Raw genomic sequence first — 23,902 nt, 5'->3', positions numbered from 1 at the left:
TAAAATTTCATTTTGTTGTAGAAAATACATAAAATAATAATATTTTTAATGGCAAGTTTAAAATAATAATGAACCGTTATGAATAATTGTTCTTAAACTACCTAGTATATATGACACAATGTTTCACTTTTTAATAGATGATGTTCTATATCATTTTTATTTATTTTTTGTAAAAATGATTAATTTGAAATTTTGCATCATATATGTTGTAAATATTGGTAAATCTTTTGTCAAAAAAAAACTATTTTACATTATATATGATCATCCATTCTAACCATAATTTAGTTATTGCTCTTTCTAGAAGCAATGAATTTTGCTTGTCCATAAAAATATATCTTGCAAATGAACAAAATTTTCATTCAATATTGTTGAAAATTTAAATACATTGTGGAGGCAAGTAAGGTTCTTTGTAGTCAATAAAAAACAAAGATGATCCATGTAAAAAACAAAGTTGATATACGGTTTAATTGCACCGAATGCACATATAGAAAATAGAAGACTCTTTGTACCAAAAAATGAGAGAAAGTAGTGGATTCTACATCATCTGTGGGACCCTATATTGATTGTTGAAAAATAAGTCATATATGTCCAAAAATAAAAAAGAAGAGATTTTCTAATTTTAAGGAGAGAAAAACAGTTGTCTTCTCTTTATCTTTCTTTCGTACATATCTCTGTCTCATCTTATCTCCGCATTTTCATCATGCTTCTGTCTCTTCTACACACTTGAAGGTTACGATTTCATGGTGGTTGGCCCTAAATTTAGTAGGGATGACTACAGTTCAATCCTGCAACTGCGAAAGAGAGGGGATTGAATTCAGTAGAAGAGATTCTCTAATTTTAAGGAGAGAAAAACAACTGTCTTCTCTTTATCTTTCTTTTTGTACATACTTCTGCCATATCTATTTTATCTTTGCATTTTCATCATGCTCCTTTCTCTTTTACACACTTGAAGGTTACCATTTCCTACCTACTAAATTTAAGGAATTCATTTCCCTCAACTAAAAATAGTCCAAATCAAATAACCAGGGGACTTTTGCTTATAAAAAAAAAAAAAAAAAGTCCATACTAGTAAAAAAAATAAAATAATAAGACTCCATACTAGCTTATAAAAATAAATAAAAAAAGAAGACTCCATACTAGTAAAAAAAAAAAAACTCTATTATTTAATGATATATATCAACCAACAATAAATGAGTAAAATTAATGGCAAATAATTTCAAAGGGATCAATCTAATCTTTAATTAAAAAATGTAGGGCTTTCTTAATTTATCTATCACTCTTCAACCGAGTTTATATATGTTTGCATGCAATGTGAATGGCTTATTTACTCATAATCTAAGATTTTAAATATGCAATAATTTTTCAATTAAATTAGTTATTAATTACTTATCATGTACATGTGTATCACTTCTTCCCTTCATGGTTTTGCAGGTGCTTCATTGGTGATAGCCAAGAACAGGTAATTTGTGTACTTGAATAAATATCTTCTTTAAAAGATATATTATGAGTATTGTTCTTTCTATTTTGAACATGTATGAGTAATCAAATTCATTGATTCCACAACTTACATTAATTTAAGGTTTTATTGTTCAACCTATATATACATCCATATCACTTATCCTCTGTGTTATTTGCCTTGTCTCCGGTGTGGTTGGTTGGTGTGATATATCTCGCCAACTGAACTGACCTGGGTTCGACTCCTGGTGTGGTTTTATTGTTCAACCTATATATACATCCATATCACTTATCCTCTGTGTTATTTGCCTTGTCTCCGGTGTGGTTGGTTGGTGTGATATATCTCGCCAACTGACCTGGGTTCGACTCCTGGTGTGGTTTTATTGTTCAACCTATATATACATCCATATCACTTATCCTCTGTGTTATTTGCCTTGTCTCCGGTGTGGTTGGTTGGTGTGATATATCTCACCAACTGAACTGACCTGGGTTCGAATCTTGGCGTGTCACGTTGTGTTTTTCTATAATACCTCTATATGTTATTTAGTATTAAGTTATGCAAATATAATCCCATTTTCAAGTCTACTAGTGAATATTTTCTTGCCTTACAATGTATCACTTTTCATCTACAGGAAAAATATCTTGGACTGGTATTTTACAATGCAAATTCTGAACTAGGTATTACTTCTATCCTATGTTTCTCTTTGGTACAAGACAAGATTTATATGTCAATATTTATTGATTACATATTAGGTTTATGTACGGTTTTGAAGTCACAAATCCTAATAAAATATGCTTATTTTAGAGTTTGACATAACTTGACACTTATAAAATCGATTTGTAATGCGATCACTGACACCACTTATAATCACATTTTGAGACCATATTTTATCCAATGTAGTCTCTTGACATACCCCCCTCTCACTCAGAATTGAACATTTAGAGTGTGGCCAGATAGCGGATGGTCTAACGAATCTTCGATAGATTCTAATACCATCTTAGAAAAATTAGGATAGATTCTGAAAGCGTGCTCTGAGCCTCTGACAATCAACTTGTTTTTTACCATTTACATTTAACACATTTCGCTTCCTAGCACCAGAGACTACAGACCTTCTGAAAATAATCCAAAGGGTCATGCATAACAATGTTGTGTCACCTATAACTATGAATGCAGTTTTTTACAAATTTGTTATGATTAGTTAGCTTAGGATCACACTATAAAATATATCTTACATGCATTATAATGAAGTTTTCTCATATAATAATCAATCTTTCACACAATTTTACTGAACAAATTATTTTGTATTCAGTGGAAGCAGGCTATGACATGCAATTTATAAACTGGACAAAAGATGTGAATAGATATATGGAAAGTTTGTCACATTTATCTTTCAATGGAAATGATTTGAATCACTCTAGCATGGCAGAAGGCCTAGCAGAGGCTCTAGTGGTATGTGAACAAACATTTATTTCTTTTACTTCTCATTATTCAATTATTAATTTAACTATTTTATATATGGTATATGATATGTGACCATAGAAGTAATAATAAAAATAATTTAACAATTTGAACATTGGTTTAATGAATCAGATGTATCCAAAACCATGTGATACAATGACAGAAAAAGAATACTACAATGATGAAAGACATTGTATTCTAGTTGCTCTGGGTGATCCTGTTCCTAAGAAAATTCCGGTGTGTGTGCCGATGATTAAAAGAGCTCAACTTATTGGCCAAAGATTACAGGCTTGTAATGCTGACTTTCTCGAGGTGGCCCAAAAGTGTGTTCCGGTAATATGCTCGAACGATATGTATCTATATCCTTATTGCAATGTAGCGGTTGCAGAGCCGTTAGATCTAACTATAAAATTGAATAGTATCTGTTTACACTTAGATTCAACAGCTCTGCAGTCGTTGCACCAATGCAGCTGCTAGAGAAGATTCATACACAAGTTTTTGGATATGGATCCTCTGTTGCGGCTGCATCATGTATTGGTTGCATAGTCGTTGCATCTAGGTGCAATATCCATAGATTCAACGGCTTTGTAGTCACCGCAACGATGAAATTTATTCAATGAAATTGAATGAGTTAGACAATTTAGTACTTGAAAATTGAAATTTCTTTAAAATTAAGGATTAAATTGTCTAACTCCTAAAATTTCAGAAAATAAAATGATGATTTATTTACCTAACTATTATTCATAATGATTATGCTCATGTTGCTACAAACAGCTAGCTGTCTCCCTGTCAGTGATAACTCCTAATCCAGTTCCAATTTTTGGAGCCATATTTAATATGGTAAGAGCTATTCTCCCATATATATAACATTATCAAATTGATATTCTCTAAAGCAATGACACAAACACCAGACACAACACTGACATATCAACACTGTTAATAATTTGAAAAATAGAAGAAATCAAGTGTAACTAACTACATGTGTCTTGTCGGTGTCTGACACGTACACACATTTAATCTGAAGTGTCAGTGTTACATAGGTTGAATGTAGTATGTTGATGATTTTGTTTTCCCTTACTTTGTAGGGAAATAATGTATTAACATTATCAAATGCTCCAATCTCTAGCTATAGCATTGGCCAATTCACAGTTTTATTATCAAAAAACTTTAAAGAGGCACATAATGCACTTAATGGAAAAACAATGGTGGAATTTCCTTCAACAACACCTATTGAATCAATTAATGCAGGAGCAGATACAACAATCTTCAATGTTCTTAATCTCCAAGGTTAAGTAACTGTTAATGTCTTTTGTCACAAGATTTTGTTGTAGATATATCTATTCATTGATCTTTATGATTTATTATTTATTAGTATTTAGTATCATATATGTTATAACTAATCTCAGATTTTCTTACTATATAAATATTTGTTTAATATTTTCAGAACAACAAGTCTCCTCCGTGGCGGCATCTGAGGCAATGATCGGAGAACAAATTCACGAAGTTAGCAATGCTGTAATGCCGGTAATGTAACTTATATTTATAATTTATTTATTAGAATGATTTGAAATGCCCTACGATTTGTTATCAATCAATTTATTAACATACAATATATTGTTGTTCAGGATACTGTAAGCACCGCACAACCTCATGATTCCTCAGCATTGATTTTCTCGACAGATCTGGAGAATGTTGCATCCCCGAGCTCTGAAATTCGAATAAACCTATTTGATGATATCATGACAGATTTTCCACCTAACAAAAGATCAAAATCATTTGTAACAGAAACTGAGCTGCTAAACCTTTTAGAACTCGAAGAAAACACTTTTGGCAGTATCAACGATTACCTTGGGCAAGATCAAGGAGTATCAACCGAAAACCAAATTTCAGCCGAAGAAGCTCTAAAAGGGTATGAAAATGAGCTGGGAGAAGCTCTAAATGTTGCTCCAATAATTGCATCAAATGATCAAACTTTCAATGTTGAGTTGACCGCAAGTTCATCTCAGAACATAAACATTCCACCCGAACAAGTACAAGTTCCTGCACCTGAACAAGTACAAGTTCCTGTTTCGAATACAGGTGAAGGGTCGTCAACAGGATTACTTCATGGAAACGCTTTAGAATCATGGTATAATCCACAAGCCATGATGAATACATCAACATTGGCTTTTCGAAACTTTCCGACGAGTGTTTCCAATGGCAATTCCACATTTTCTAGTATAACGGGGAACTCTCAAATGTTACTTCAACAAAACTCATCACTGGGGAACTTACCGATGCAACATCAACAAAACTCATCACTGCAACTTCAACAAAATTCATCACTGGGGAACTTACCAATGCAATTTCAACCAAACTCATCGCTGGGGAACTCCCCGATGCAATTTCAACAAAACTCACCGCTGGGGAACTTGCCGATGCAATTTCAACAAAACTCACCGCTGGGGAACTCGCCGATGCAATTTCAGCAAAACTCACCGCCGGGGAACTCGCCGATGCAATTTCAACAAAATTCATTGCTGGAGAGCTTACACACACAGCTTCAACAAAACTCATCATTGGGGAACTCACAGATGCAATTTCAACAAAATTCATCCCTGGGGAACTCACTGATGCAATTTCAACAAAATTCATCGCTGGGGAACTTACAGATTCAACAACTTCAGCAAAGCTCACCACAAACTCAGTTTTCAATGTTTCTTGATTATTCTAGAGGGTTAATGGGGAACTTTGCGGGGGATCCTATTGGACAACATTTGGAATCGTACAACCAGTATCTGAGGAATAATAATATCGTCGGGTACAATCCACCTGCATTTGGAGAAAACGGTTGGCTTCGTGCCATACCAAGCTATTCTTTGCCGTATCTGAGCTCAAATTTGATTGTCCCGTCCATCGCTGAGTTACCAAACTACATACATACTTGGGAGGTAAGCTAGACTCTATTCGTTACATCAGTAGATGAGTAAATATTTTACTATCTTTATATTTAATGTTAGTTTGGTGGTGAAATTATTTTTCTTGTAAATTCAGGGAAATGTAGCGGGAAAAATTAATTCTAGTCGCTTTACTGTCATGAAAGCAAAGGTATGATAGAATATTTCTTGACCTAAAGTATCTTGTTTGATTAAGCTTTTAACATTGTAACAATTTTTATGGAAACATTTTACATCAAAATGTAGTTTAGCTTAAAATTTTCCATGTTTATTTCAATGTAACAGGCCTACAGGAAAACAACAGCACCAATCACGTAAGTCGATACTTTATTGTATAATCCTAAATTTAGTAACAAAGCATTGGTGTTACATTTGTCAAATCAGCATGCTTAATATAGTTATTTATTTATCTCCTTTTAGTTAATAGTTATCAATCATACTAAGGTCTAAGAGTCTGTTTGGATTGACTTATTTGAATTTATCTACTTACATAAGTTCTTACGAGACTGTTTGGGAGAGCCTATGGAAACAACTTATGACATGTACATAAGCAGTTTTCAACTTATATCAAAGTCTCTAGGATAGCTTGTGAAAACAGCTTATAGCTTATACGAAAACAATTTGACTTCATTTTATCTTTTATTATAGAAATAGCTTTATACACAAGTACTTGTATGATAAGCGCTTATGCTATAAGCATTTAGTCCAAACTTAATATATGTATTTTTCTAAACTCAAAATTGTTTAATTTTGCTTTATTTTGCAGGCTTACTTTTAGGTGGGGTAATAGATTGGAGATTAGCCATTTTATGCCTCAAAAGGCTGTCAACCATACCAAGAGGTAGTATTTTTTTTTATGCACAATGATACCTATTTAAATTAATATTACTTTATGATGTTTGCTTACATATTCTAAAGGGTGTTTAATGGCAGATTTTCCGAGCCCCTGGCTTATGTTTTCTTCCATGTGCTGAAGTACAACAGTGTTGATTTGTACAACCATTTGAGAAACAAATATTTGGTGAGTCACACATCACACATACATCGTGATAGTCACATGCATTTCTCTTGCCCTTTTGATTTTACTCATACCTACTTTGGTTTTAACCTCTGTAGCACCGACACTTTTGATTGAAGGTGTGTCCAGTGTCTGATACCGACACGACACCAACACATATAATTACATTTAGTTATGTAATTTTCTCAAATTATTACCGGTTCCGACGTATCAGTGTTGGTGTCGTGTCTGGTGTTTGTGTTAGTGTTTCATAGGTTTTAACTAAGTTGCATGGAGCATAGTTGATGGTGCTTTTTTATTTGAATATGTGTGAATCATTCTGATGTTACACGTGTCCATGCAGGGTGCAAGAATTGATCTACAATACCAAACAATAATCCTGACTCCAGCTGAAAGAGAACACTACTATGTTGGAACAATTTTCCCTGGGGTGAGTATAACATTCCATATTGTACCTAACCTTATAGCTTTTCTTAGAAGTTCTCTTTTGAATATTGATCTACATGTCTGCGAATTTTCGTTACTTATTTCAATACATATAATCTAATTAATCAATAAATGACAGGACACATTGTTTATAGAACCATCATCGTAAGACATGTAAGACATCAAGGAGAGCATAATCAGTCCTTTTTGTTTTATTATGTGATGAAGCTGGTGTAAGTGCTTGTAAGACATGAACGAGATGGTCGTTTTCTATGTATGTACATTATGTTTCTACAACTGTGTTTAAGTACATTATGTTTCTACAGCTGGTATAAGTACATTATGTTTCTACAGCTGGTGTAAGTACATGTAAGCCATCAAGAAGATGGTAGTTTTATGTCTAAATAAATGTTTCTAAAAACATGTGATTAGAAACATGAAGATTATCGTTTTAAATATCTCTCGCCATTTCTAGAAAGTAAAGCTTTTTATGTAGATTTGTTTTTTGTCAAGTAGCCTAGTGGCCAGAATTTCACCCCTTAAGGTGACTAAGTGGGGAATCCCGCATTCGGCCCTTGCATATTGCAATGTCCCTACCAACTGAGTTATGATCATGGGGACGCTTTTAATGTATTTAATGATGTCTATGCTAAAATGTTCTTCAATTAATATAAGCTTTATAGAACAAGTTTTCAGAAGGGCAGTTTTGAGATTAACAAGATATATTACACTAAATTAAATTTCGTAATAATTGTGAATTTGATTATTTTTGCTTATAATCGAGACCGGATGGAGTATAATTTTCTTGATCTTTAAACTTATATTACTCATTCTTAAAATCTAAAGTTGGAAGACATTTATCTAAACAATTTTTTAAGTTTTTTAGTTTTATATTTGGATAAAAATAACTACTTGAGAACAAAAATGCAACACATCATGTATGACAACATTAACAACAAGGTAATTATTAGATAATCTTAAATTCATTACAATCAATTAAGCAAATGTATGTCATAACCAAACCTTGAGCGAATCAATTTTCTCCGCTAAGAGAAAATAGAATTACAACATCAAATTGCCATAAGAGTCTAGTGAACTACCAACATATGATACAGAGTTACACTACACTCTTAGCCTTTGTTCAGTTCTGATAATCAGAACACTATTTTACGATATGTAAATTTCTAACATATTTTCATGGTCTACTTTTCCTCCAAATGAGAAAGAAAAATATTTGCAGAAAAAGTTTACCCCTAGTACACATAACAGCTCTATAATCAAACATACAAATGGAAAACGTACCTGAGTAGGGAACGATTGTTGTTTACACCAAAAAATATTAGCTGATCCACTCGGCTAACTTTCCAGTTCGACAACAACTGTATAAACTTTTTGTACAACCTACTTGCTAGCTTCACCTTGTTTGTTTCTCTCCGATTTTGCAACCATTTGATTCGCTTGATGCTTAGAGTTCGGATCAACGAGCAACAAGCGTGACATAACATATGACAAGAGTTCTTCGCGATGTGAGAATGTGAAATCCAAATGAGCATATTCAAACTGATTATACGAAACATTTAGACCAGCATTTTTCATCAATCTATAGTGTCTTTTTACCATTGAAGGTCTTATAACTTTGTCCTTATGTCCGGCAACGAGATCAACGGGAATGTCAATGAGTCCATAGTGTTCACCTAAGTCCAAAGGCTCAGGTGAACCGTACGCCTTTCTATTGGCGGAGGCACTCCCATAATTGAACATTCTGAACCTTCCTACACGCTTAATCTGTGCAAGATGGAGAGCAACACGAAAAGACACTCCTGGCATGTCGTTCATGTTGTAGTGTGGCAGTCCTAAAACTCCAACCCAATTTGAACTGTCTCCGCCAACAACATAGCTCATTAGGGTTTGAACAAGTCCTCCAACTGCAGGTAGGTTATGAAGATCCCGAGCTAACTTAAAGACAAGCATGCGAAAAAATCTTGTAGGTATATAGAATGCAGGAACAACACGAGACAAAATAGGAGCCATAATAGATAATAGAATCTCTGCCGCGGAGAAAACTATGTTAGAGTCGTCATGAAAACCGGCCGGAGATAATAAAACCAATCTTGAAAGTCTATGTGACTTCTCTTCTATCCTTCGAGTAACAATATACATTATCATCGCAGCTCCTCCCAAACTATGAGAAATTGCACAAAGCTTGTAAGGCTGATCCCCATCGATCTTGTCCTCAGTATCAGGTGTACTAAGCTTCAATTCAGCTGTTTTCACTTGATGGATTTTCTCTATCATAGCAGGAATATCCTCCGTCCCGTGCTCATTGACGGAGTACTTCCAGTATCTGCATTACATGAATACAAATTTCCTGCTCATTACACTCCATTTGTTCTAAAAAAATACCTTAACAGTTTATACGAGATTTGGTCAGAGAACTTACTGTCGTGATGATATGTTTTTATTGACATGTTCCCTGGAAACCAAACCACGAAAATTCCCGAGATATACATCATACCCTGCAGGTAAAAGAAAACTCTGCATGTAATGATTGCCAAATGATATGTTTGGTGGAGCACAGATATTAACTTGAGAAATATAACAAACCTTGATCATAGGCTGCAAAAGCTGGAGATCCAACTACACCATTAGATACCCAACTGAACGAAAAGAAAAATAGAATACCGTTATTATCTTGGACGATAGTCCATTAGTAAAAAATAGATGGAAACCAAGTAAAGCTATACGTCAAACAACTACACCATTAGATACCCAACTGAACGAAAAGAAAAATAGAATACCGTTATTATCTTGGACGATAGTCCATTAGTAAAAAATAGATGGAAACCAAGTAAAGCTATACGTCAAACAATCAAGAATGATTTGGTGTTGAATTGTTTGTCTTTAGACGTGATTCATGGTCATATGATCAATATGGCTAACTGTTGGGTATGGCTCATAGTTAATGATAAGTGAAAGTTAATGATAAGTGGTGGTCACTCGTAGCATTTAAACACAAGTTGTACTCGGTGATAATAGAAAGGTACTGCATTTCTGCAGTTGGAAACGTAGGCACAATTGGCCAAACTCCGTGATCAAATTTCACGTGTTCTTTGTTTGCGCTTTTCGTATTTGTTTTCTTTTGAACCATGTTTGCTTTTCTAACACCATCTCCACAAAGTTGTTTTCTATGCCACCAATAGTAAGATTCATGCAACTGTTGACTTAAATAAAACTCTTAATGCAACATAAAAAATTCCCAACCAACTATACAAAAACATACGAGAAAAAACATTGTTCTTCCAAACACACGTGTCATATAAATCTTTGAACATATCTAAGTAAACTATATCAAAGTATCAAGCTAGAACCAAGCAAAATAGAGTTAACATGACTAACCCCATTGATGAATCAAAAACTCCATGCTGAAGAAAAACAGCCTTTCTTGCATCTCGTCTGTGGAATCAGAAAATGATAAACAGTAGAGATATCAAAATATATCAATTGGCATGATGCATGAAGTAACCATTTCTGAATACTGTAGTGATTAATTAATTTTAAATAACTATATGTAATCGATTTAATTTTCACTTTGATAGATCAAAATAAGTGCATAACTCGAAAAGGGTATATCATTGAATTAGCGGGGATTCATTTAATTTCCTTAAAAAGTTAATATTTTACCTAGGTATACGTTCCAAAAGAATAATATATCCATCAGCAGTGATCACCTTAATAGCTTCATACGGATACCTGTCACAAGTACAATGAGAAATCATGAAGCTGGCAAATAAGATGACAAAACAAAAAATATAGAGGCAGCTACACGACAGCAATTACCCGAGATCTGTTATGACATCCTGACATGTACGGGCATCTGTATTCAGAGACTCGTAGTTAGTTATCTTCTCCGTAGGTGCATCCTCAACAGAATTGCGACTTTCTTTAACTCCATTTCCATGAGATGAAAACAAACTGAATAATGCACCAAAAGCTTTTGACGGAGATAGAACAAGATGTGCTGTCTTGTGAAGAACATCAAAGATAGATTCTATACATATCTCTATGCCGAGATGAAGATCCTGTTTGACAAAAAACAAACTTAGCAATATTAAAGTTACATTCATATGAGTTTATCTAAAAATTATAAATAAATGAAGAGTTTAATATTGATAAACCGTCAGTGTAAAAGTTTTACATTGTCAACAAATCACAATCATTCATATATGAGACTTTTGAAGTAGTTAAGATTAAAGACAAATGTTTTTAATGATTTCAACGATTATGATTGATAGTGTATAAGAATTAAACTCAGAAAAAAACATAATGAGAATTAACATCTATAGAAATTGTTGACGAACCTCTACAACGCCGCGTCTCCTATCAGTAGCACGGTGGATAAAGTGTTCCTTGAGGCTTTGCACCCTCTTATATGCATGTAAATGTGGAGGGCGTTTCTCTCTGGAGACATGTAGGGCTTTCGACACCACAAAATAAGATAACCGGAGAAGACGAAGCGGAATCCTCAGCATAAATTTTATAGGAAGTAAAATCCAAAGTAATATATATTGGATCCAATTCATTTGATGCCTATTGAATTTAGTATAGGCAGCATCGGAGGCTCTAGAACTATAAGATGCGGGAGATGGAGGGCATTCACATCTATCACTATCTTCTTCTCCGGATGATGAGTATTCGAAGCTTGAGTTATCAGAATCCACAGAAAGTTCGTAGATGAATTGATTGAATGAAGATGCACCACTAGAGAAAGAAAAAAAAACCAGGGGAGGGAAACATAAGGCGTAATTATAATTTATTATCAGAATCGACAGAATATGAATGATAACATAACAGTCTAATTATATAAATTTATTCAATATTTTGTGCTAAATAGCGTATCGTGAAACAATAGTGATTTGTTCAAATTCTACTATGTTTGTAGCTCTATAATAGAAAACATAATGTTCGAAAGAACATTATAAAACGGCTTCAAATAATTGAAAACATGAAGTAATGATTCCACAACTATGGCTGGCGTGTTGGTGTTGTTACCGATCATTTAATTTTATCAACAAATGCTACAAATAATATAAAATCAATTCATGTTAAGAAATTAAAGACAATTTCACACAAACAATCACCAATGTCAAAATGAAAAGTCTTACTTCTCCATCCATCGGGGTAACCGTGGTCCTCGGAAAGTTGGTCTGAGTTCCCAACCATGAATACCTTCAAGTATTTTAGCATTTCCAGGAAGTAATGCCAACAAAAGTGCCGATACTCCATTGATTATCCTAATAATACTGTTCAATGACTCAGTAGTAATAGCCTTCACTGACCTACATCAATGCATTAATACACAGAAAACCATTAAGACCAAAGTTAAGCAGAAATTTTTGCTAAATCTTTTCAACAAAGTACCAAAATCCAGCAGAATATTTCACCAAATCTTTTAGATTAGCAATTAAATAACACACTAAAATAGGTATACATGCTTAAAAACTATGATGCACAAACACCAGACACGGTACGGACACCGACACGTGACACCAATATTAATTTGAAAAAGGACATAATTCAATGTAATTATATGTGTCGGTGTTTAACATAATCCAATGTAATCATATGTGTTGGTGTCTGACACCAGAACACCTAATTCGATTAGTGTCAGTGCTTCATAGCTTAAACATTGCTGGTATATCATTGAAGCATACTAGAACCCAAAGGGGAATATATAACTCCATCAAACAATCAAATGATACCAATAAATCATTCAATATAATATACAACAATATTTTCCACCAACAGCAAAATTACAAGAATTAAAATTCTCAAAAACAAAATCCAAAAGAAAGATGTTCAATCAATAACAATATGTCAACACAACAAAAAAACACCAAAACATAATATTATCATTAATCATTTCTTCAATAACCCTCTTCATAATCAAATTATTATACTAAAAAACTTGATTAAAAAAAAAACACAAAAACTCCATTTTTTAATCATATAAGACAAAATATTCATTCATCAGCTACCATCATCATACAGAAAAAATCAAAAACGGCCTTACTCTTTAATGACAGCAAGGACATGATCAACCAATTGTTGAATCATGGGGTTATTCTTTTTCTTTCAAAAATCCAATCTTTCCAATAGCAAATCCAAAAAAATGCGGAAAATCAACAAAATTTTCGATACCCAGAATGGAATCAAAGTGAATCACAACAAATTGAAAATGGAGGTTTATGAAGAGATTTGTGTTTTCTCAAAAACTAACATTTTCAAGAAAAAAAAAAACATCTTTTTCATTTTGTGTAATGTTGTTATACGAGGACGGAGTCGGTGGTTTTATGTCGGAAGTGCCACGTGGAGGAATTTAATTAGCTAAAATTCTATGTTTTACTTTTTAGCTACGGTTTTTTGGGTTTAGCTACGGTTTTTTGGATCAGAATTACACGTAAAGTGTGGGACCCAGCTATATATGTAGTGATGCTATATTCGTTTCCGTGATTTAAAGGAGAATCTGGACCGTTGATGAGTGTAGATGCTGAATATGATGGACGGTTAGGATTGGATTAGGATATTTGGTGAGTTACACGTGGCTTAGGCAATTACCTCTTGCTTGAAAGAATAGCACGTTAATGGAAACAAGTAGGTAAAAATAAATAAGTGCTTTTTCTTTTCTTTTTTTATTGACCAAATATAAGTGCTTTTTCTAAATTTGGGGCAATGATGATTTATGACATTGCCAAAAGTAGTTAATTTTGACTATTTTAAAATTATTTTAGTCAAAAAAGATTAAAATTTATTATTATTTTGTATACTTTTTTTTTTGTCAAGATTATTTTGTATGCTTTATTTGTGAAGATTCATCAAAATATCTACTATGTTGGACCGAATTAAAAAAAAAAAAAATTGTTGACTAAGGACTGAATCAAACATTGTGAATGAAGTGGTGTTAGTTGGTTCAAATACATTTGTTTAACTATTTGATTTTTAGTCAAAAAAAAATTGCTTTTTGTGATACATATGATAAACGTTTTATTAAGAAAAGTAATTTTTTTTGACTAAAAATCAAAAAGTTAAACAAAACTATTTGAATCAATTATGTGGTGTCCCCTCTCTTGTAGTCCTGAAGCATTGATCTCATTGTTTCTTCCAAGCTTTCTCGGACTTTCCAACGTAATCTTCCATTAGGATAAATTATTCGTCACGAGAATATATAAGTATTTTTTGTGATTTTCTTGAATTGAAAGTTTGTCTATTTTTGTGTGGTGAAACTCATTATCTTTTTAGTCAATTTTCTCCTTCGAATGTCCTGGTATATTAAGTCAATAGTTATAGGTAAGTAAATGAATATTTTTTGGAATAAATTTTTGTATCTATCATTTACAAAAATTGATTTTTTTTTTAAAAAAAAGATATGTTTAGTTAATATTTAATTTTTTTCAAGTAAGATGACAAGGATAGAATTGGAAGAAAAAATGATAAGCTATAAGCTACTTGAAATAGCGTTTGAAAAATAAGCTATAAACTAGTAAAATAAGTTATAAGCTCATAATGAAAATGTCATTACCAAATAGAGCTTTTAGCTTATAAGTTATAACTTACAAGTTATAAGCTAACTTATTTGTCTTCCCAAAATTTGTATGTGTCTCTAATCTCTTCAATATTTCTCTCAAAACAAATACTCATTCCGGTCACTATTATACGCAAAAAATCAAATTTTAAATTCATATCATACTCCTTTTTTTTTGTTTTTATCTATATCTATCTATACTATATATAAAAAGGATACAAAAAATTTTGGTGTGGACTTTTTATAATACCAACAATACCTTTAATTTTTATTTTTCTTTAGTAACAAAAATCTTTTATTAACATATTCACCATAGTATAAGGCACTTTTTTTTTAACAACAAAAATCTTTTATTAACAAACTTATCGTAACATAAGACATTTTTTTTATATAAGTTAGACACGAAACGCGCCTTTCTGCCCCCTAATAATAAATAAAAAAATCATCACTTTGTTATTTGTACATCTTAATTCTTTTTCTTTTTCCTTTTTTGTATAGTAGAGGGCTAACGCCCAAAAGAAAGAAAACTACAAAGTTAAACGAACATTCTTAGGTATGCAAGCCTCAGATATGTCGTCAAAAAGAATTCTCTGAAGCTCCCTAGGGGGAGACTCGATAAAATGAACATTAAAAGAACTTAGAGAGTAACTAAAATTAGCAAGTCAATCGGCACTTCTGTTTCATTCGCGCCAAGTGTGTGACAATTGAACTTGTCAATTTAAATCCAAGAGTTGTCTAATACGACACACCAAAGTGGGTGTGTTTTCTTTAAAGTTGATTTTCTTTGTCACCATATCAATCAAGACTTTAGAGTCACTTTCAACATGAAGATGCGTGATCCCTTCTCTGCGAGCAAGGTCTAATCTCAGGTACATGCCCCACATTTTCGCATAGAGAGCATCACAATTTCCTAACTTTCGCGAGTAACCCTTTAGCCAAGTGTCATCTGAGTTCCTCAACAATCCACCGCAACCAGCAAGTCCCAACCTATTATTCTAATATCCATCACAATTGAGTTTCACCTACCCTTCCCTATGTTTTTTCAATCCAATGAAGATAGTTTCATTTTAATTTCGTAACTTCATGTTGATAGCTTCACCCATCCTTACCTGGGAGGTGTTCATCTTAATTCTATTGAGAGTCACTCTACTTTTTTGTCGAATATTTTTACACAACTATTGTTCTTTTGACAATAGTGTAATTTTTACTCCACCACAATGAATTCAACTGGAAACTAAGACTTGATTAGATCTTGCGTAAGTTATTCAGTTAACATGTTTAAGATTGTTACAAATTTGTGAGTTTTAGTGTCTTTTTGGGTAAGTCTAATCTAATTGCTATGAATTAAAAAGGTAAAGCGTTAAAATAAATTGAGTTTCATATATCAATCGAGAATTACAACCATATAAGAAGTTATTCTTGTATTTTTGTGTGTTAGCATGTTAATGTGTTTCTATTTTAGGCAGCTTGTTTTATCCCTTAGAAATGAACTTCATAAAACAACATATAATTGTCCTATTTATAAAAAAATGTAAAAATTTGAATAACCCTCTTCGGTCTTTGAATCTCCATCGATGCATTTTGAACTCGCTTAATTAACCTTTCTAAAATTCGAAAAATAATAAAGTAATGCACTAAAAAGAAGACGAAATTGACACATTATTAATCACTTTTGTTGGCGTTTTATGATTGGCCTCATTTTGCTAAAACATATGATCAATCTAGATGTGGAACTACATGCTTCCATCATCAAGTACAAGCAAGATGTTGCATAGAATGCTTCAACATTGGATACCACATCCAGTGGGCCGGGCCTGTTACATGGTGATCTCACGCCTTTTTCTATTTATGGAATCCACGCAAATTCTACTTGTGCGCCAAGTAGCGCCGTTTCTTAGGGTTCAGAAGGAAGCCATAACCTAGTTTTGTTTGCTAATCAGATCATCCAATTAAGGAAACAAAACGTTTTGTTCGGAGAATATTCCTAAAGGAACCTTTAATCCTGCTGAGTTTTCGAAGCCCAATTCAAGACCTAGCCCATGATAGCGATGCTATTTAAGGAAGCAGACACCATCCACTACAAGAATAAGGAGATATGGCTGCAACATTTTTCCAACAATTCAATTGTTGTTGGCAAATTAAAGGAATTAGCAGCAATGTTTATACATGGTTGAGATAAGTAACTTTTTTCTAACAATTTTTTTTCGTTGGGATAAATACACTTTTCCCCACCAATTTAAAAAATCGTTGGTATAATATATCTATTTCCTAATGATTTTCCAAGATTGCTACTCACTTTTTAATTAACGGGTAATTTTCATTTTTTTATTTTTTTATAATACGGACACCTCTATTTTTTTTAAAAAAAAAAAAGTAGTACACATATAATATTAAAAAAACCTGAATGAATTTCTTATAAAAAAAAAACTGAATAAATATAGGGTAATAAAATTTAGTCTTAAAAAATATTGTGAATTTTAATTTTAGTACATAAAAATAAAAAGTAAATTACACTTGAACAAAAGAGAGAAACATATTAAAATTATAATTACTCTTTGGATGAACTTTGAAAACTGCTAGAGGAATTTAAGCACTGCAACTAATTACTCAGTTTTCTTGTTTAATATTTTCTCAATCCATGTTTAGTAATGGTACTCTCTCTCAAGTCTCAAATGATATCAAGCCTCAAATGATATTTCAAATTCAATACATCACAAGTGTGTCTACTTTAAGAAGGTAAAATAATATGACTTTACTTAATTGTTCTTCAATTATTTTTTTACAAAATATTTCTTTTCTATTTCTAGTTTAAAATTCTTTGTTATTCTTTTTCAGTGATATAATGCAGAACAATGAATCGAAACAAAAACATCGCAAGAACTCAATGAATCAAATCACAGTTTTAAGTGTTGCAAAGAGGAAAAAAAAGGAAGGGTACTTTTATAAGGGAATTTTATGAATCTTGAGTTCAGGTAATTTTAATCTCATTTCTTTTCTTTTTTCTTGTGTTAATAATATCTAATATAGTTTTTTTAAGCAAAATTACACTACAGGTCCTTTATCTTATTTTTTTGTAAAAAATAAATGACTAAAGTATTACAAATAAAAAAAGATAAAGGACCAAACCCTTACAAAAAAGGGACTAAAATGTTACAAATAAAAAAAAAAGGACTAAAGTGTTACAAAAAAAAAGATAAAGGACCAAAGTGTTATAAAGGACCAAATTGTTAAAAAAAAAATAAGATAAAGGATTGTAGTGTAATTTTACCTTTTTTTATTTTCATTCATCAATGCAGGATACTTCTATCAAAGCAGAACAAAGATACTATAATTTACACATCAAGAACACTATACCAAATTTGATAAGACAAAACTTCATAATCAATATTAAAATAAAATGTAATCATATAAAACAATTAATATGATATAAAAATTTCACAAAACATTTATAAAAAAAATAATTTGTGTTTAAATATCAAACTATGTTACCACTTTTGTTATTGAGGAAAATAAAATATTACAAAAATTACATATTGTTGAAAAAAAATTGTTATGGCAGCGACTTTAATCGTTGAGACAAGTTAGATATAACGACAATTGTGTTGTGTACTGGCAGCAAAAAAAAATCGTTGGCGAAACACTACTAACGACAACAATATTAAAAGTCGCCGCAAAACTTTTGGTAACGGAACTTATCGCAACAACCTGCAGCGACTTTTTTCCCGTTGGAACAAAACTCTTTTGCAACAACTTTGTACATTTGCCAGCGACAAAAGTTGCTGCAACCTCTTATCTTGTAGTGATCGTTCAAAGCACTGAAACCAGATTTGAGTTTGACAAAGCGTGAGTTTAGGTTTTAGTACTGTGTTATTGTGTTCTGAGTCTTGTGTTGATTTGATGCAAGATTAAGAACTGTGTGTCTTTGCGTTGTAATATCTCTGGAGCTTCTAAGCAATGAGATGGTGTGTGTATACCATTCTAAAGCTTTGAAGTACGGAAGTGGTGTGTGTTTTATGAAGTGTGTCTTCACCTGTTGAATGTATAGTGTACGATCACAGTGGCTGTGGTCAAGAGGAGGTGAGCGGAGGTTCTCATACCTAGGTGTGTCTTAGGTAGAATTAGCACGGGTAGTGATTAGGTGAGAAGTCTTAAACGGATTGTTTATTGAGGGCTTCAAACTAATACTATCATAGTGGATTAACTCCTGGATTGGTATCCCCTAGAGTAGGTTTATGCTGAACCGGGTTAACAAATAATTGTGTTATTTTTGTTTTCCGTTTGTTAAGTTTATTGTTCATTTCGTATGCGCTGTTAGATGTTGAATCATTGAATCGAGTATTAAAACTGTATTACAGTGGCGAAGCATTGAGTTCAACATCGGAACACGAGTGTGCCAGAATTTCAACTTTAATTTTAGATAAAGTAAATAAAAATTTAAGAGTAATTTTAATTTTTTAAGAAAAAATGACAAAAAAGTGATATATTTAATAAACTAGACGATGGTATTATCGTTAGTGGCTATTTGTTTTCTGAAGTTTAAAGAAGGAAAAAGATAGAGGAGGAGAAAATTTTACAAAATCAAATGCACCTTATCTTAACCACAAAAAAAATTCTATATACAAGACGTGTCACCATTTTAACTTTGTAAACTCAAATTCAATATACACCATACAAAAAATAATATTCAAAAAATAAAATAAAAATACACACCATACAAAATGTCACCCCAAAAAAATCAACATGGTAACGACAAGACAACATTAAATTATTTCACTCACTCACTCACATTAGAACTACTATAGTTGCCACACATTATCATTATTATTTGCCAAGTGCCACCATTAAACAGAGAGATTCAAAGCCATGAAAGCTTCATTACACATTACTACTCCTCTTGCTCTTTCACCTAATCAACTACTCAATGCATCCACTCCTGGTAATTATAACACATCCACTATTTCTAGATTGCTCATTTTCATCATTTTTTTTAATTCAAACTCAAACATATATATTACTAAACCTACTTGAGTTGGTGCATTGGTATTGACTTGGGATCTGGGAGTGTGCTTCTCTTGAGGTCTGAGGTTCGATTCTCTCTGGTGCCAATTTGGGTGGGCTAATTTAGCTTCTTCAAAAAAAACATATATATTACTTATGATTATTTTCAAAAACTGTTTTGTTTTGGTTAAGCTCATGAACATCATTAGTTGTTCATGCTTTTTTTTTTTGTCTTTAACCCTTCGATTATGAGAGAAAGAATCTCTGTTAATTCGGAGTTTGATCAAGAGTTAAGTTAAATTGGGCTTAAGATTGTTTCATTTAAAATTTAAATTTAAATTCTCCACTTTAACTTAGAAATTGATGAAATTTAACGGAAATTTATTAACCACTTGAATTCTGTTCACTTTTGATATATATGAAATTGACGAAATTATGTAATTAGAGGGGTTGAACTAGTTGATTATATTTATGATATATTTTTCCAAAAAGTTGGAGGGATATATAGAAAATGTGTTCTAGTTAATATGTTTCGACTCTAATTTTAATTAAATTATTTTTAATTTATTTTATGAAAATCAACAAGGTTCAAAAATGTTAATTGCTTTATATGAAAACCCACTTGGGTTGATGCATTGGTATTGGCTTGGGACCTGGGAATGTGCTCCTCTTGAGGTCTGAGATTCGATTTTCTCTGGTGTCAATTTGGGTGGTTTAATTTAGCTTATTCAAAAAAAATTGTTTTATATGAAATTTGTCATTGCAGGGGATAAATATTTTTGTTTGAAATATAACAAAGATAGGAGTGCTGTATTGACAGTAGTAGCCAGTGGAAAAGGTGGTGGTGTGTTGGATAAGCCACCAACAATAGAGAAAACAACACCTGGTCGAGAATCTGAGTTCGACTTAAGGTACTCAACTTATACTAAAAAAAAAAAAATACTGTAAATTTAGCTCGGTTGGCAGGATATTACATTATGACAAAAATTTAAGATAGAAAAACATAACATTATTCTCTAACTCTATTATGTTAGAGAAATCAAATTTAATAACCAAATTGATTTTATTTTTCTCTTTCTAATTTTTTGATGTTATTTCTAATCTTATTGTTTTCACATTTAGTAACATTTTTTTAGGTTCACTAGAATTATTTTTATTTTTTAAATAAATTAAGGTATAATTAGTTGTCAAAAGAAAAGTGGATGAATGATTACATTTACTTCTTGTCTTCAGAAAATTGTGTAGCTGTGAAGCATAGGAATAATTTATTTTGTAGAAACTCATTCTTATCCTATCTTTCTTCTACATGTGCAATCTCTTTTCTTTGTACTTGTCTGTCTCATTATGTCACATAATCACATTTTTAAAGACAAAATGAGTGGTCAAAACTCAAAATCAATCTAGTATAGATATTTTAGATTGAAAACGTGTCTTTGTCCGGTTAAGATTTCTCTGTGAATAAACTTGAACATGAGTTTATAAGTAAGAGACAGTCCTCACATTACAAGCCGATATGTTAGAGATAGTTTGAGATTTATTAGAATTTTAGAGATAGTTTGAGATTTGTTAGAATTTATTGAATATCGTTCTAACAAATCTCGAACTATATATATCTAACATGACGGTAATACGTGATTATATATGCATTTACTTTTATTTTCTCTAATTATTTATGATGTTTGTGTGTCAGTATTGTGCCTGATATTCGTGTTTGTATCGATGTTTCATAGCTCAAAACCTTTGATGACATGTTTTATGTTATTTTTTACTAGGAAATCAAAGAAAACATCACCTCCATATAGAGTAATGCTACACAATGATAACTATAATAAAAGAGAATATGTAGTACAAGTGTTGATGAAAGTGATACCTGGAATGACAGTTGATAATGCAGTTAACATCATGCAAGAGGCACATTATAATGGATTAGCAGTTGTAATTATATGTGCTCAAGTTGATGCTGAAGATCATTGCATGCAATTAAGAGGAAATGGTCTTTTAAGTTCAATTGAGCCAGGTGATGGTGGTTGTTGAGAGATACTACCATCTAAAAGTTATTTGTATCAATCACATTATCTCGCATTCACCGCCGTCAATTAGTTGAAATCACCCGATAAAGATCAAACATGTAAAAGCGGACTTATTTAACTGTTACTTATAGTACTTTTCATCCTTCTCCCTTGGTAACTTATTACCCGATTTATGAGTTTTTATCTTCTATGGAATTCGAACTTTGTATTTGGGGAATAAGTATAAAGGTTTGAATCTCGCAGAAGGCATAAAAACTCGTAAATTGGTTAATAGGTTACTAGGGGGCGAGAAGTACTGTGAGTAGTAGTAGTCCAATAGGTCAGTCGTTACAAAACGGTTCATAGTTAAAGCAAAATATGAACCGTTTGATCTTCATCCAAAGATTTTGATTGATTGTTTGCAGTGATTATTTTGTGATATTTGTTAAATGGACTTAAATTTCACATGTATATTATACATGGTGTCCATATAGTGTTCTACTTCCCAATCATTAAAGATAGCTAATAGTTGTATACAAAATTTGTGACAAGGTATGGAAAGGCATATATAGTGCTAGTTAGTACTTATTGAGAACATAATTAGGTTGCTACCGATCGGTAGTACTATTTAGATTTAATATATCTTATATACTATCAAAGTCTTGTTTTTTAAATGAAACAATGATTTTATGTCACCAAGAATGATTTATGCATAAGCTGAATTCAGAGTCAATGAAGCACCAATTGGTTATCTAGAAGAAATTTATAGTCCTTAAAGATAACATACCAGCATAGTCCTAAATGTCTAAATCTCAATTGGACTTTCACCATGTCTTTTCCTTATTAAAATATGATACTATCACTCTGTTTCACCATGTCCGTCTTTTCCTGTCCGGATTGGTAAATTCGGACAAAATGTTGTTTTTTTCTTCCTGTTAGGATAACGTACTAATTTCTTTTGTTGAGTTAAAAGCTCCTAGTTTGTTTTAGTTTTAAATGGTATGGGCTATTAAGTCCATTTTCACCACAAACATTGAAGATTTCTCAATCTATCTCACCATATGTTCAAATTTGTTAAAACATACTATAACAAATGTTACTTCACTCGATCAATGGGGATAAACCACTGTATCTCGCTTTTTTTATGCTATTTGAATCAACATGTTCGATCTCCTATGGCGAGTGTTGCTTCTTTGACATGTGCTTCCTACGCCTTTGTAGGTGGGTCGATCGATTGCTCTTGGTTTTGACAGGCACTCTAAGAGGGATGGATTGAGCAATTATCCATCATGTTAGAATTTAACATGGGCCCAATTGAAGGATTGTTTTCAAATTGGGCTTTGGTAGTTAAAGCTTAGGAAATTTTCTCATCCCACTCACTCACTTTCTTGCCTACTCCCCTAGCGCGCAAAAAAATTCGGAAAATACGTTCCGAACTGTTTTTTTAGTGTAAAATTTACACTACAAAAAATTCGGAAAACGTTTTCCGAATTGCTAGGGACTAGGGGAGAAAGTGAGTGGGTGGGATGAGAAAATTTCAAAGCTTAGGGGTCCATATATAGTCCAAAAGTCTAAACCAAATAAAATTTCAATGATTTCTCCTCCCCCACCTCCCCATGTTTCTCTTTTCACTCAGAAAATTCATTTTTGGAACTTCATAAAAACTCCGGGTCGCCTTTCCAGGATTTTTTCCCCTTGTTTTGGGTGTGGGGGTGGGTGGGTGGGGTGGGGGATGGGGTCACATCTCTCATCCAAAGTTCTAAAGTATTAGGTTCATGAGTCACATATCTTATATAATATTCTTCTCATTCATAGTCGATGTAAAATTTAACCATTCACATTGAAAATTGAACATTTTCCAACATAACAATACTGTATATGCTAAAAATTCAATTTTTGGTCAAGTAGCCTAGTTATTAAAAATTCAACCTTGAGTTGAATAAGTGATGGGTTTGAAGTTCGAATATTTATCCATGTCTATATAATACAATATCCCTATCAACTGAGTTAAGCTCATAGTGT

At 32.4% G+C, this 23,902-nt stretch overlaps 3 protein-coding genes across 5 annotated transcripts; 2 read left to right on the top strand and 1 right to left on the bottom strand.

Moving 5' to 3' along the window:
• The first annotated feature begins 411 nt into the window (after nt 1-411).
• Nucleotides 412-7,789, top strand: LOC123885343 (mediator of RNA polymerase II transcription subunit 25-like). Of its 3 annotated transcripts, none has more exons than XM_045934620.1 (14): nt 412-1,459; nt 2,088-2,133; nt 2,766-2,905; nt 3,047-3,247; nt 3,689-3,754; nt 4,000-4,201; nt 4,359-4,438; nt 4,540-5,844; nt 5,948-6,001; nt 6,136-6,164; nt 6,617-6,691; nt 6,784-6,871; nt 7,212-7,298; nt 7,434-7,789. In XM_045934620.1, exons 3-14 carry the CDS (start codon nt 2,783-2,785, stop codon nt 7,461-7,463), a joined length of 2,340 nt encoding a protein of 779 aa, XP_045790576.1. In that variant the 5' UTR covers nt 412-1,459; nt 2,088-2,133; nt 2,766-2,782; the 3' UTR covers nt 7,464-7,789. The 3 variants fall into 3 exon arrangements, with proteins under 3 accessions (XP_045790576.1, XP_045790575.1, XP_045790574.1); XM_045934619.1 differs by having other exon boundaries at nt 6,769-6,871; nt 7,434-7,772; XM_045934618.1 differs by having other exon boundaries at nt 6,769-6,871; nt 7,212-7,750.
• A 469-nt stretch (nt 7,790-8,258) lies between these two features.
• Nucleotides 8,259-13,931, bottom strand: LOC123885344 (gastric triacylglycerol lipase-like). Its single transcript, XM_045934621.1, has 9 exons — nt 13,365-13,931; nt 12,457-12,630; nt 11,653-12,052; nt 11,132-11,373; nt 10,976-11,044; nt 10,691-10,747; nt 9,899-9,951; nt 9,735-9,810; nt 8,259-9,638 (listed from the first exon to the last, which is right to left on the bottom strand). Exons 1-9 carry the CDS (start codon nt 13,406-13,408, stop codon nt 8,696-8,698), a joined length of 2,058 nt encoding a protein of 685 aa, XP_045790577.1. The 5' UTR covers nt 13,409-13,931; the 3' UTR covers nt 8,259-8,695.
• A 5,688-nt stretch (nt 13,932-19,619) lies between these two features.
• On the top strand, nt 19,620-22,575 carry LOC123885342 (ATP-dependent Clp protease adapter protein CLPS1, chloroplastic-like). Its single transcript, XM_045934617.1, has 3 exons — nt 19,620-19,809; nt 20,638-20,782; nt 21,644-22,575. The coding sequence occupies exons 1-3, from the start codon at nt 19,737-19,739 to the stop codon at nt 21,903-21,905; spliced, it is 480 nt and encodes a 159-aa protein (XP_045790573.1). The 5' UTR covers nt 19,620-19,736; the 3' UTR covers nt 21,906-22,575.
• Nucleotides 22,576-23,902: the final 1,327 nt, after the last annotated feature.

This window comes from Trifolium pratense, linkage group LG5 (assembly GCF_020283565.1).
Source record: "Trifolium pratense cultivar HEN17-A07 linkage group LG5, ARS_RC_1.1, whole genome shotgun sequence".
Classification (NCBI taxonomy): Eukaryota; Viridiplantae; Streptophyta; class Magnoliopsida; order Fabales; family Fabaceae; genus Trifolium; species Trifolium pratense.
Note: the sequence above shows the minus strand (reverse complement) of the source record. Positions and strands in the feature narration are given on the sequence as shown.

What these genes read in the sequence shown, in the direction of transcription:
- LOC123885342 (XM_045934617.1), top strand. Translation starts at nt 19,737, where the DNA reads ATGAAAGCTTCATTACACATTACTACTCCTCTTGCTCTTTCACCTAAT. An exon ending in ACTCAATGCATCCACTCCTG is followed by an intron (nt 19,810 to 20,637) that starts GTAATTATAACA and finishes TTGTCATTGCAG; the next exon opens with GGGATAAATATTTTTGTTTG. An exon ending in GAATCTGAGTTCGACTTAAG is followed by an intron (nt 20,783 to 21,643) that starts GTACTCAACTTA and finishes ATTTTTTACTAG; the next exon opens with GAAATCAAAGAAAACATCAC.
- LOC123885344 (XM_045934621.1), bottom strand. Translation starts at nt 13,408, where the DNA reads ATGATTCAACAATTGGTTGATCATGTCCTTGCTGTCATTAAAGA. An exon ending in GGAGACGCGGCGTTGTAGAG is followed by an intron (nt 11,374 to 11,652) that starts GTTCGTCAACAA and finishes TTTGTCAAACAG; the next exon opens with GATCTTCATCTCGGCATAGA. An exon ending in TTTTGCAGCCTATGATCAAG is followed by an intron (nt 9,811 to 9,898) that starts GTTTGTTATATT and finishes TTTTACCTGCAG; the next exon opens with GGTATGATGTATATCTCGGG.
- LOC123885343 (XM_045934618.1), top strand. Translation starts at nt 2,783, where the DNA reads ATGCAATTTATAAACTGGACAAAAGATGTGAATAGATATATGGAAAGT. An exon ending in GCCTAGCAGAGGCTCTAGTG is followed by an intron (nt 2,906 to 3,046) that starts GTATGTGAACAA and finishes TTAATGAATCAG; the next exon opens with ATGTATCCAAAACCATGTGA. An exon ending in ATTTGAGAAACAAATATTTG is followed by an intron (nt 6,872 to 7,211) that starts GTGAGTCACACA and finishes GTGTCCATGCAG; the next exon opens with GGTGCAAGAATTGATCTACA.